The 13,354-nt window shown below is 41.0% G+C and overlaps 1 protein-coding gene across 1 annotated transcript; it reads left to right on the plus strand.

Moving 5' to 3' along the window:
- Positions 1-1,820: 1,820 nt before the first annotated feature.
- LOC136632532 (piggyBac transposable element-derived protein 4-like) lies at positions 1,821-13,138 on the plus strand. The gene is made up of 2 exons (XM_066607516.1): positions 1,821-3,344; positions 12,809-13,138. Exons 1-2 carry the CDS (start codon positions 1,821-1,823, stop codon positions 13,136-13,138), a joined length of 1,854 nt encoding a protein of 617 aa, XP_066463613.1.
- Positions 13,139-13,354: the final 216 nt, after the last annotated feature.

Genomic DNA, 13,354 nt, shown 5'->3' on the forward strand with positions numbered 1-13,354 from the left:
AAAAGTTTATGCAAAATGATTGCTCAAAGCTGTCACTCAAGCTATTATTTGAGTGATCTTTGAGCGATCATCAGGCCATGTAAACGGGTCTTAACCCCTTCCCGCTGCAGGGCGTAAGTTTACGTCCTGGCAGCGGGATACTTCCCGCAATTGGACGTAAACTTACGTCCTGCACTTACATTGTCGCCGCGGTGACTATCGCGGCGACACAGTAGTGACGTTTGCTAACATCGTTAGCAGACAATCACTACGTGCGGGCCAGGGACCAATCACAGTGGTCCCGCCCCAGCGATCGCTGTGATTGGTCAGTGAAGAACTCACTGACCAATCACAGCTCGGCAGCAGAAAGCCCGCTGTTTATAGTATAGTCTCTCTGCAATCGCCTCACAGTGCTTCCGGCGGTTGTAGAGAGCGATATAGCAGTGTAAAAAATAAAATATCATAGCGATCTGTAGTGTAGGGAGAGTGTAGTGAGGTGTGATCAGTAGTGTAGTGTAGTGAGAGTGTAGTGAGGTGTAATAAGCAGTGTAGTGAGAGTGTAATAAGCAGTGTAGTGAGAGTGTAATCAGTAGTGTGTAGTGTAGTGAGGTGTGATCTGTAGTGTAGCTGGGATTTGTAGTGCAGTGTGTGATCAGTAGTGTAGTGTAGCTGGGATTTGTAGTGTAGTGTGTGATCTGTAGTGTGTGATCAGTAGTGTAGTGTAGCTGGGATTTGTAGTGTAGTGTGTGATCTGTAGTGTGTGATCAGTAGTGTAGTGTAGCTGGGATTTGTAGTGCAGTGTGTGATCTGTAGTGTGTGATCTGTAGTGTAGCTGGGATTTGTAGTGCAGTGTGTGATCTGTAGTGTAGTGTAGCTGGGATTTGAAGTGCAGTGTGATTAGTATAGTAGTGTAGCGCATTTTGTAGTCTCCCTTCCCGTCATTAGTTTGTCAGTGTATCTGTCTGTGTAAAAAAAAAAAAAACCTTTTGTGTTCCCATTTTATAGTCCCCTTCCCGTCATTTGTCAGTGTAGTGTAGTGTATAGTTTGTCAGCGTAGTGTGCAGTTTGTCAGTGTATCTGTCCGTGTAAAAAAAAAAAAAGAAAAAAAAGAAAAAAAAAAGTTCCTTTTGTGTTCCCATTTTATAGTCCCCTTCCCGTCATTTGTCAGTGTAGTGTAGTGTATAGTTTGTCAGCGTAGTGTGCAGTTTGTCAGTGTATCTGTCCGTGTAAAAAAAAAAAAGAAAAAAAAGAAAAAAAAAAGTTCCTTTTGTGTTCCCATTTTATAGTCCCCTTCCCGTCATTTGTCAGTGTAGTGTAGTGTATAGTTTGTCAGCGTAGTGTGCAGTTTGTCAGTGTATCTGTCCGTGTAAAAAAAAAAAAGAAAAAAAAGAAAAAAAAAAGTTCCTTTTGTGTTCCCATTTTATAGTCCCCCTTCCCGTCATTAGTCAGTGTAGTGTAGTGTAGTGTATAGTTTGTCAGCGTAGTGTGTAGTTAGTCAGTGTATCTGTCGGTGTAAAAAAAAAAAGAAAAGAAAAGAAAAAAAAAGTTCCTTTTGTGTTCCCATTTTATAGTCCCCTTCCCGTCATCAGTCAGCGTAGTGTGAAGTTAGTCAGCGTAGTGTGTAGTCCGTCGGTGTACTGTGCAGTTAGTCAGCGTAGTGTATAGTTTGTCAGCGTAGTGTGTTCGTGTATTGTCAGCATATCTGTCAGTCTAAAAAATAAAAATAAAAATAAAGTTTGTTCTGCATTTCTGCCCCCGTTCGCTGGTCACCCCATCCCAGTGAACCCGCAGTGTCCTATACAATAAATTTTTTTTTCTGAAGTGCATATTACACTTTTATAATGGCCCGCAGGAGATATACTGCTGAGGAGGTGTACGCAATTATTGCCTCTGACTCAGATTCTGCTAGTGGGGATGACGCGACTTTTCTCGCATTCTCCTCCTCCTCATCTTCATCCTCATCTAGTGAATCTGAACTACCTGTACCCCCAAGAAGGCGTCCAAGGACCGCCACTACTGTGGACCCCAATACACCTGATGTTAGTTGGGGTACTCCTGAAAATTTTAGACCCCAGATCCCTGACTTCCATGGCAACCCAGGGATTCAGTTTGATACTGAAGGGCTCAGAGCGAGGGACTTTTTTATGTTTTTTTTTCCCGATGATTTTATTGCACACATAGTGACCCAAACGAATTTGTATGCCCAGCATTTTATACAGCAAAATCCCACCTCCAGCTACGCAAGACCCGATATGTGGACCCCTGTGGATCCACTAGAAATAAAAAAATTTTGGGGTCTTGTGTTAACCATGGGTCTAGTGAAAAAGCCGACCATCCGGGCGTACTGGAGTACTGACATTTTGTATCACACGCCTATGTTCCGCATGGCAATGTCAAGGACACGGTTTGAGATGATCCAAAAATTTTTGCACTATAACAATAATGCAGAGTGCCCCCCAAGTGATCATCCCAATTATGATCGTTTATATAAAATCAGGCCAGTAGTGGAACATTTTAATTTTAAATTTGCCCAGGCATATACCCCCCAAAAAAATATTGCAGTAGACGAGTCCCTGGTGCACTTCAAGGGGAGGCTTAAATTCCGCCAGTACCTGCCCAGTAAGCGGGCACGGTATGGCGTGAAATTGTACAAACTGTGCGAAAGTGCATCGGGGTACACGCATAAATTCCGCATTTATGAGGGAAAGGACACCAAAATTGAGCCCCCAGAATGCCCCCCCGTGCTGGGAGTAACAGGGAAAATAGTGTGGGAACTAGTGCACCCACTATTAGACCAGGGTTACCATCTATACGTGGACAACTTTTATACCAGTGTCCCCCTGTTTCAGTGCCTCGCTTCCAGAGGAACAGTGGCATGTGGTACCATCCGAAAAAATCAGAGAAGCCTCCCTAAAACGCTGCTTGGGCAACTGCTCAGAAGGGGTGAGAGCCGGGCCCAATGCAGCAACAATATGTTGTGTGTCAAGTATAAGGACAAGAGGGATGTCCTTATATTGACCACAATCCACGGCCACAGTAGTACCCCCTGCCCAGTACGAGGTACCAGTACAGAAACCCCCAAACCAGACTGTGTCCTTGACTACAATAAGAACATGGGAGGTGTGGACCTATCAGACCAGGTACTGGAGCCGTATAATGCCATGCGGAAAACACGGGTGTGGTACAAAAAACTGGCTGTGCACCTCGTACAGATGGCAATGTACAATGCCTACGTGCTGTATCGGGGTGCAGGCCAGAGGGGCACCTTCCTCGAGTTTCAGGAAGACGTTATCAAGGCCCTAATATTTGGGGAACAGGAGGTGGGAGAGCAGCCCAGTACTTCTGGAAGCGAGGCCACGAGGATTGTACCAGGGCAGCACTTTCCCAGTGAAATTCCCTCCACTGGGAAGAAGGGAAGGACCCAAAAAAAGTGCAGAGTGTGCTACAAACAAGGGATAAGAAAGGACACCATACATCATTGCGAAACGTGCCCCACACAACCCGGCCTGTGTATAAAAAATTGTTTTAAGACATACCACACATCCCTGAAATTTTAATTTGACTGTTGCCCTGACGTTTTACCCCGATGTACTTCGCACAGCTTGTACATAAACCCACATGCCAAGTCCTTCCCTTCTGGGCCCTGCCATGTGCCCAAACAGTTTACGCCCAGATATGGGGCATTTCTGCACATAGGAGCAATTGGGTAACGCATCATGGGGTACCTTTTTTCCTTCTGCTCCTGGTAAAAAATATAAATCTGGGCCTAAAGCTAAACATTGCTGGAAAAATTAGAATTTTTTTGTATTCAACTCAAACTGTTAAAAAAATTCCTGAAACATCTATGAGTTCAAAACGCTCACTGCACCCCTTACTAAATTCCCTGAGGGGACAAGTTTCCAAAATGGGGTCAATTCTTTGGGGTTTCAAATGTACTGGTACCTCAGGGGCACTGCAAACACTATATGGGGTCTGAAAATTATTCCAGCAAAATCTGCATTCAAAAACCGCTCCTTTCCTTCTGAGCCCTGCTATGTGCCCAAACAACAGTTTACGCCCACATATGGGGCATTTCCGTGCCCGGGAGAAATTGGGTAATGCATCATGGGGTACCTTTTCTCCTTCTGCTCCTGGTAAAAGCTATAAATCTGGGCCTAAAGCTAAACATTACAGGAAAAATTTGAATTTTTCGTATTCAACTCAAACTGTTGAAAAAATTCCTGAAAAACCTATGAGTTCAAAACGCTCACTGCACCCCTTAATAAATTCCCTGAGGGGACAAGTTTCCAAAATGGGGTCAATTCTTTGGGGTTTCAAATGTACTGGTACCTCAGGGGCACTGCAAACACTATATGGGGTCTGAAAATTATTCCAGCAAAATCTGCATTCAAAAACCGCTCCTTTCCTTCTGAGCCCTGCTATGTGCCCAAACAACAGTTTACGCCCACATATGGGGCATTTCCGTGCCCGGGAGAAATTGGGTAATGCATCATGGGGTACCTTTTCTCCTTCTGCTCCTGGTAAAAGCTATAAATCTGGGCCTAAAGCTAAACATTACAGGAAAAATTTGAATTTTTCGTATTCAACTCAAACTGTTGAAAAAATTCCTGAAAAACCTATGAGTTCAAAACGCTCACTGCACCCCTTAATAAATTCCCTGAGGGGACAAGTTTCCAAAATGGGGTCAATTCTTTGGGGTTTCAAATGTACTGGTACCTCAGGGGCACTGCAGACACTACATGGGGGCTGAAAATGATTCCAGCAAAATCTGCATTCAAAAGGTGCTCCTTTCCTTCTGAGCACTGCCATGTGCCCAAACAACGATTTATGCCCACATATGGGGCATTTCCGTGCCCGGGAGAAATTGCGCAACGCATCATGGGGTACCTTTTCTCCTTCTGCTCCTGGTAAAAACTATAAATCTGGGCCTAAAGCTAAACATTATGTGAAAAAATGGAATTTTTCGTATTCAACTCAAATTGTTAAAAAAATTCCTCAAGCACCTGTGGGTTCAAACCTCTCACTACACCCCTTAATAAATTTCCTGAGGGGTCTAGTTTCCAAAATGGGGTCAATTCTTGGGGGTTTCAAATGTACTGGTACCTCGGGGGCACTGCAAACACTACATGGGGTCTGAAAATTATTCCAGCAAAATCTGCATTCAAAAAGCCAAATATCGCTCCTTCTCTTCTGAGCCCTGCCATGTGCGTGAACAACAGTTTACGCCCACATATGGGGCATTTCCGTGCTCGGGAGCAATTGGGTAACGCATCATGGGGTACCTTTTCTCCTTCTGCTCCTGGTAAAAACTATAAATCTGGGCCTAAAGCTAAACATTATGTGAAAAAATGGAATTTTTCGTATTCAACTCAAATTGTTAAATAAATTCCTCAAGCACCTGTGGGTTCAAACCTCTCACTACACCCCTTAATAAATTTCCTGAGGGGTCTAGTTTCCAAAATGGGGTCAATTCTTGGGGATTTCAAATGTACTGGTACCTCGGGGGCACTGCAAACACTACATGGGGTCTGAAAATTATTCCAGCAAAATCTGCATTCAAAAAGCCAAATATCGCTCCCTCTCTTCTGAGCCCTGCCATGTGCGTGAACAACAGTTTACGCCCACATATGGGGCATTTCCGTGCTCGGGAGCAATTGGGTAACGCATCATGGGGTACCTTTTCTCCTTCTGCTCCTGGTAAAAACTATAAATCTGGGCCTAAAGCTAAACATTATGTGAAAAAATGGAATTTTTCGTATTCAACTCAAATTGTTAAAAAAATTCCTCAAGCACCTGTGGGTTCAAACCTCTCACTACACCCCTTAATAAATTTCCTGAGGGGTCTAGTTTCCAAAATGGGGTCAATTCTTGGGGGTTTCAAATGTACTGGTACCTCGGGGCCACTGCAAACACTACATGGGGTCTGAAAATTATTCCAGCAAAATCTGCATTCAAAAAGCCAAATATCGCTCCCTCTCTTCTGAGCCCTGCCATGTGCGTGAACAACAGTTTACGCCCACATATGGGGCATTTCTAAAAACTGCAGAATCCTGGTAATAAATCCCGAGTTTTGTTTCTCTGTTAACTCCTGCTGTTTTATAGGAAAAAATGGTTTTAAATTGAAAATCTGTAGAAAAATTGAATTTTTCTAATTTCTGATGCACATTTGTTTAATTCCTGTGAAGCATCTAAAGCGTTAATAAACTTTCTAAATGCCATTTTAAATACTTTGAAAGGTGCAGTTTTTAAAATGTGGTGATTTGTGGGGGTTTTCTGGTATACAGGCTCTTAAAATCCACGTCTAAACTGAGTTGGCCCTTAAAAATTCAGATTTTGAAATTTGCTAGCAAATTTGAAAAATGACTGCTAAATTTATATACTTTGTGGAGTCTAAAAAAAATAAAATAACGCTTAAAAAATTATTGCAGTATAAAGCAGGCATACGGGAAATGTTAATTATTAACTATTTTGTGGTGTTTGACTATCTGTCTTACAGAAAGTTTAATTCAAAGTTTGAAAATTGTCAATTTTTCCAAATTTTCTGTAAATTTCGATTTGTTTTCCTAGTTAAGACAAAATTTATTGATGCAATTTTTACACAAACATAAAGTACAATATGTCACGAAAAAACAATCTCAGAATCACATTGATAAGTAAAAGCATTCAAAAGTTATTAGCACATAAAGTGACAGATGTCCGATTGGAAAAATAAGGCTTGGTCCTTAAGCCCAAAATAGGCCATGTCATGAAGGGGTTAATATAGCATATTCCATCTACATATATAATTGTGATAAACTCCAATCAGATACAAGTACATTGGAATACAGGTTATAAAGATACTATAACACTCTGCAAACATACATTTCAGACATATTTACCCCTTATATACATAGACCCTATTGGATAAGCTATCAGTAGATTTGCCATTCAGTATCATCTTAATGCTGATGATATCTAATTATATACCTTTTCCTGAGACATCACCCCTTTATTACTTCAAAACACCAGTGATTGTCTGTCCACTGTTTCTAACATCGTGTCCTGTATCTAAAACTGAATCTTTCAAAAACTGAGCTCAGGTTCATCTTTCTGTTCAACCGCTATACCAATGCCTCCATCCTGCGCCAGTCACTGTACTGGCTGGCTGTCCACTTTAACATACAACTTATACTAACCTTTCTCATCCATAAAGCTCTCCACAGTGCTGTGCTGCCCTATAACTGTTCCCTCATCTCTGTCTACCGCCCTACCTATGCTAATGATCTCAGCCTAACAAGACTCAGACTAACTAAAAGGTTAGGCTCTTGCATCATGTAGCAGGGCTGTGGCCAATGACTCTCCTCACCTCCCTCTCCTCTTTGTGGCTCCTGTCCCTCTGCTCTTGTAAGATGCCACTTCCCGTCTTGGCCCAGGGCTACTGCCATAGCCACTCAAAGGTTGTGCATGCATTTGGTCTGCCTCTTAGAAGGCCAGTGAGTGCACCTAGCAATCCAGTCCCCAGAAAATCCAGATAAGCTCTAGTCTATTTAAGGCACCCTCCACCACTAAAGTGCAAAAGTGTTATAGTGTTTTCTGTCTGCTTCCTGGTTTTGATCTGTGCCCATTCCATTCTACTTTCCCAACTTCTCCTTTCCTGATCTTGGCTTGGTAATTAACCATGATTATTCTGTCTTCTGCCTGCCCTGACCCTTGACCTGATTTTTCATTTTGAAAGTACTCTGTCTGTTCTTACCTCGGCTCTGTTTGACAATAAAGTCTCTGTCTACACCCTCTGGTACTGTGTTACAGTAAACCTAACCAAGATGCATCAGCTGCCTCTTAAAGGGGTTGTCCTGCGCCGAAACGTTTTTTTTTTTTTTTTTTAATAGACCCCCCGTTCAGCGCGGGACAAACCCAAGGGACGTGATAAAAAAAAATAAAAAATTTTACTTACCCGAATCCCGTCTCTGCAGCTTCTTTCTTCTTTGCAGCCAAGATGGCCGCCGGGATCTTCACCCACGATGCGCCGCGGGTCTTCTCCCATGGTGCACCGTGGGCTCTGTGCGGTCCATTGCTGATTCCAGCCTCCTGATTGGCTGGAATCGGCACACGTGATGGGGCAGAGCTATGCGATGACGCGTAGAAGGGAGCGGAGCCACAACACCGCTCGTGCCGAGACCGAAGAGAAGGGAGAAGACCCTTCTGCGCAAGCGCGTCTAATCGGGAGATTAGACGCTGAAATTAGACGGCACCATGGCAACGGGGACGCCAGCAACGGAGCAGGTAAGTGAATAACTTCTGTATAGCTCATATTTAATGCACGATGTATATTACAAAGTGCATTAATATAGCCATACAGAAGTGTATAATCCCACTTGCTATCGCGGGACAACCCCTTTAACCGAGAGAATTTGAGGATAACAGTCTGGGGTTCCCCACAGTGAAGACCAGATCTGATTTAGTGGGGTAGAAGGGTAAAAGCAGGAGGATCCCTGGTGCAGTCCCTGGATCTATCTCTAAGCAAAATTCGGTTAAGGCCCATTTACACAGAGCAATGATTGCTCAAAAATCGCAAAACAAAAGGTATTGTTTGAGCAATAATCGTTGCATCTAAATGGGCGGCCATCATGCACTGCTAGCTGATCGTTAAATTCAGGTCAACCTAAAAATCGTTGTGCGGTCTTATCAGGAGTTCTCCAAGGGTTGTGCTGATAGCATTGTTTACCGTCTGAGAACAAAGGAACTGAAAGCAGATAAGAGCCACCTGGCTATTAACTGCATTCAGCTAAAGGCTTCATTTACACAACTGATAAGCTATTAAGTAGCTGAGTAGCTACTTAATAGTTTATGCAAAATGATCACTCAAAGCTGTCACTCAAACTGTCATTTGAGCGATCTTTGAGCGATCATGTAAATGGGCCTTTGGAGGTACAACAGATCCACTTCTGCTGTCATGACACTTGCAATGCATAGATGAAAAAATGAGAAAAAGAAAATCCTTATTCCTGAAGGCTCAGAACATATCTGTCCTGATAGGGTTAAATGTTTACCATGAACTTCACTTCAGATACGTGGTGCTTTATCCACATTTTTAGAACAGTATATTGATGTTTTTCATGATTGTGGAAATATCAGGTATCAATGAAGTGACTAGGGTGTTAGGATATTCTTCCCTATTTCTTAAAGGGTTTTTCCCTTGAATCATTTTCATACCAAACGTCCTCAAAAACCTGTTAATTGCTATTTTAAAGCAATTTGCATTAGGATAAAATTACCTTTTTTAGCATCTTTTGCTCCTACGTGTTTCCCTTGATACTGCTATTAAATTATGCTGTTAGGCTCCGGGCTGAATCACTCTCCTTCCACCTCTGACAGCTGACAATATAGTCTTTTCTTTCTAATCCAACATTACAATTCTAACACGCTAAGAAGGAAAAGTATTCTTAGATACATTGTCATGATACTGCAGAGGCTCTGCTACTTCCTGGACAAGCGGAAAGCTATTTCATTTTGCTGCTCTGCAATGAACAGAGGATCACAACACAAAGAACTGTCTGTGGGTGGAATGCCTGAGCATGTGTGTCCAAATGCACACAGGGCAATAGGTGGACATACACATCTCTATACACTCTGAACACCAGATTCCGCTTATCTCTTAACCTCAGTGCTAAAATAGTGATTGTTACTGCCCAATATTGCTTTCAAATTTAGTTTGTGTTTTTTGACTTCAAATGTGGAACTCTACCTTTGATTTAATTTAAATAATGTTATTTTGCACTGTGCAAATGGGAGCACTGACATTAGAATTCCCTTACGCTACAGCAGTCAATAGAGCCATAGTTTTCAAACTTCTAGTTTGTTAATTTGATGACAGTGGACTGCTAGCCATATACAACCTCATTTATGAATCTCCAGAAATTATTTTACACAAACCCAGCCGTAATTGTGAGACATGAATGAGTGTGAGTAAAGCCCCTTATATATGATCTAATAGTAGGGAACCCTATATTTTTCTATTAGCACTGAAAAAACTAACAGAGCAGATAAATAAACCAATAAAAGGACCAAAAATAAGAGCCAGCCTAAGACAAAATAAAGTAAGCATTACATATAAAACAAAGGGTACTAAAGAGAGAAGTGAAGGGGAATATAAACAGCTGATAATAAAAAACATGGAACAAACTCAAAAGTGTAGAGTTGTTAAAATAAACAGCAGTTAGAACCAATGTTTTATAGAGCAATGGGGCAAAAAATATAACATAGATCTTATTCATCATATCCTGCAAAGTTAATGGAGCTAGTCACTCATTAGTACGTCAACTTCTAACTAGCACAAGCTTTATGCTACTGAACAGCTGCTTTCTTCTAAAGGCACCAGTTGCTGCTGTGCTATTTGCAGAAAACGCCATGCTTGACTTCATGCTAGCACTAGGAGACGCACCCAGCCCCTGCCGTAGGCTAAGGAAAGCCGAAACTAACACACACTTGCAGGCTTAAAGATTCTATTCAGAAGCAGTGCACTTTGTGACAGTCTGCTATCCAGCACATTAAGTATTTATCTCAACCAATCTGTAAGTAATGGAACTTCATAAAATTAAAATTTAAAAAGTCGTAACCTACCAGAATCCCAATCAGGACATACAGGTTAAAAGTGTAAGTTTAACCCAATTAAATTTCAGCTATGAAGCAGTTTTCTCTGAAGGATAACTCCAGGAACATTCCATTAAAGAACTTGTGCACTCTACCGTTCATTGCATGTTCTGGATATTTGTTCTATTCTTCCCAAGGTGACTTTTATATGGAAACATTTTACAGAACATATCCCAGTACAGACATTTTATTAAATGTTGTACATCTTTTGTTGCGAGCTTACTTAAGTGACCATGCTGTTTAATGTACATGAATATGAGCTCTAGAAAAATGAGTCAGGGAATAGGTGAAACACCTTGGGGCTGTTAAAAAGACAAATACAAACCTTAAACTACTGAAGCACCTTCAAATGAATCTTAAAGATAATCCAGATCAATTGAGATTTATTAAAGTGGAAGAGATTGTAGCGCTGAACAGATGCTTGATTCCTCTCTGTATTTCTTATGCAACAGGCCTGGGAAAACAAAAAGAAAAATGTCTTCAAGCTGTTAGATATTTGTATCTGTTAGATATTAGGACTTGTTCACATCTGTGTTAGGACTCTGTTAGGGCTTTCCGTCTCTCTGTACTATTTTTGGAGCAGAAAAAATTAATTAAAACTGAAATAAACATTTCCAGGTTTTTTTTCCCCATAGATTTCAATGGCTTTTCAAAAAACGAAAAGCTTTTAGTTGGCTTCCATTCCATTAGGTTTCCATTAATTTAATGGAACAAGTAAAGCTGCGGAATGCCAATGTGAACAAGCTTTAATAATAGTATATGCTGTATACTATAAGCCGTAAACTTTGTATAACCCACTGTTTATCTTTCAAGTGTATCTTTCCTATATATCTAAGCCCTTGATGCCATATTAAGGTCTAATTTGTAAGACTGATTTGACCCTATGGCCAAAATATGTACACACCCTAAAATTCTATCTGTATGTAGTTATTGATGCATATTGTAGCAAAATGTAGAACTAGTATAACCTTTGCTGGTCTTTTTGGAAGGCTTTTCTGTACAGTTTACAATATGTCTCTAACCTTTACTCTTGGCACAATTCTTTTGTGCTGGAAATGTTCTCTTTACATCTGCCAGACCCAGATTCATTCAGCAGTCAGGGATATGGCGAGGTGCAATTTATCATATCAAAAAATATATACAGATCCAGTTTTTGCAGTGATCTAATGCTGCTGTGAAAACTTTCTCAAGCTCCCATTTTTATCAGTTTTATAAGGTCCCCTGCCTCCCAGTGGAGACCTCATTCAAGTGAGTCCTCACTCTAACACTAAGTGAAGGACCACATGGTAACCAACTCCATCACATGGAATCACAGATGTCAAAACCCAACTTGACCACAGAAGTACTAGAGAAGCTGGAGAAATAAAGGGTGCAATGTTTATTATGGGTTACTAAAATCCTTAAGAATGCAAATAAATAACACTGCCAGACGATGATTGTGTTTCGGGCTCCAAATTAGCATATTCTTATGTATTTCCATCTGCTGAATTCAAAAATCACCATAAAAGTGACTGATTAGCTCTTGTTTTGGAGATACAGTGACATGATTTTTTAGAGTTTGCATTTTTATTTTGTGGGAATTTTTTGAAGGGGAGTTGTCAGACCTCTTAACTGACATAACACAACATTCTCCATATGTTTGTAGGTTATAAACATAATAAATGTTGATATGACTGAGTTTCATATTGTTTCTGTTTTTCTTTTTTTCGGAATTTCTGGTTTTGGATGCTTTTGAAGTGTAAAATTTGCTATATCAAAATGCCACGAAAATGGGTAAATTTAGTGAATAATTTTTGTTACATTTGTGGTTAAATAACATTTTCGTCACAGAAAGGCAATCTGACGCCTCTTGTGAAGACTGCCTATCATCATTATTTTGGTATGAAGGTAGGGGACCAGGATGAGTCATGGGCTCCACATATATGTTGCAACTCTTGTTCAGTTAAACTACGAGATTGGCTGAAAAATAAAAAATGATCTATGGTTTTTGCTGTGCCTATGGTTTGGCGGGAGTCTACAAACCATACAGATGACTGCTATTTCTGCTTGACCCTGCCTATAAAGGCAGGATTGTCAATGAAGAAAACAGGAACAGTTCAATACCTGAATCTTCCATCTGCTATTCTACCTATTCCACATTCAGGTAGCTTACCAGTTTCTACTCCATCCAAACATTATGAGCTTGAAATAAAAAATAAAGAAAGTGTGGAAAAAGAATTACATTCAAGCGGACCGGCCTGCAAGAAATCTTGACTCTACTGAGAAAAATGTCGTTGCCGAGCATCTCATGGACCCAAACGATGTTCTTCTTGCACCCCTTCATATAAAGCTGAGTTTAATGAAAGAGTTTGTCAACGGTATGAACCAGGAAGAACAGGCATTTAGGTACTTAAGAGACCAATTTCCTAGATTGAGTGATGCAAAGGTTAAGGAAGGTATTTTTGTTGGGCCACAAATTCTACAACTTGTAAAGGATCCTGCGTTTGACCAAGTTTTGAAAGGAAAAGAAAAGGAAGCTTGGCAAGCCTAAGAGGGAGTTATTCAGGGATTCTTAGGCAACAAAAGGGATGATAAATACACTCAGTTGGTGACAGTACTTCTGGGAAAATACCATCAACTCAGATGCAACATGTCCCTTAAGATCCATTTTCTTCACTCCCACCTAGACTTTTCCCCTCCCAGCTGTGGAGCTGTCAGTGATGAACACGGAGAAAGATTCCACCGGGATATTTATGTCATGGAACAA

The sequence above is a fragment of the Eleutherodactylus coqui genome, chromosome 1 (genome assembly GCF_035609145.1).
Source record: "Eleutherodactylus coqui strain aEleCoq1 chromosome 1, aEleCoq1.hap1, whole genome shotgun sequence".
NCBI classification, from domain to species: domain Eukaryota; kingdom Metazoa; phylum Chordata; class Amphibia; order Anura; family Eleutherodactylidae; genus Eleutherodactylus; species Eleutherodactylus coqui.

Coding starts and splice junctions, on each gene's coding strand:
- LOC136632532 (XM_066607516.1), top strand. CDS start 1,821: ATGGCCCGCAGGAGATATACTGCTGAGGAGGTGTACGCAATTATTGCC. Junction 3,345..12,808: donor GAAGCGAGGCCACGAGGATT/GTACCAGGGCAG, acceptor TAAAAAATAAAG/AAAGTGTGGAAAAAGAATTA.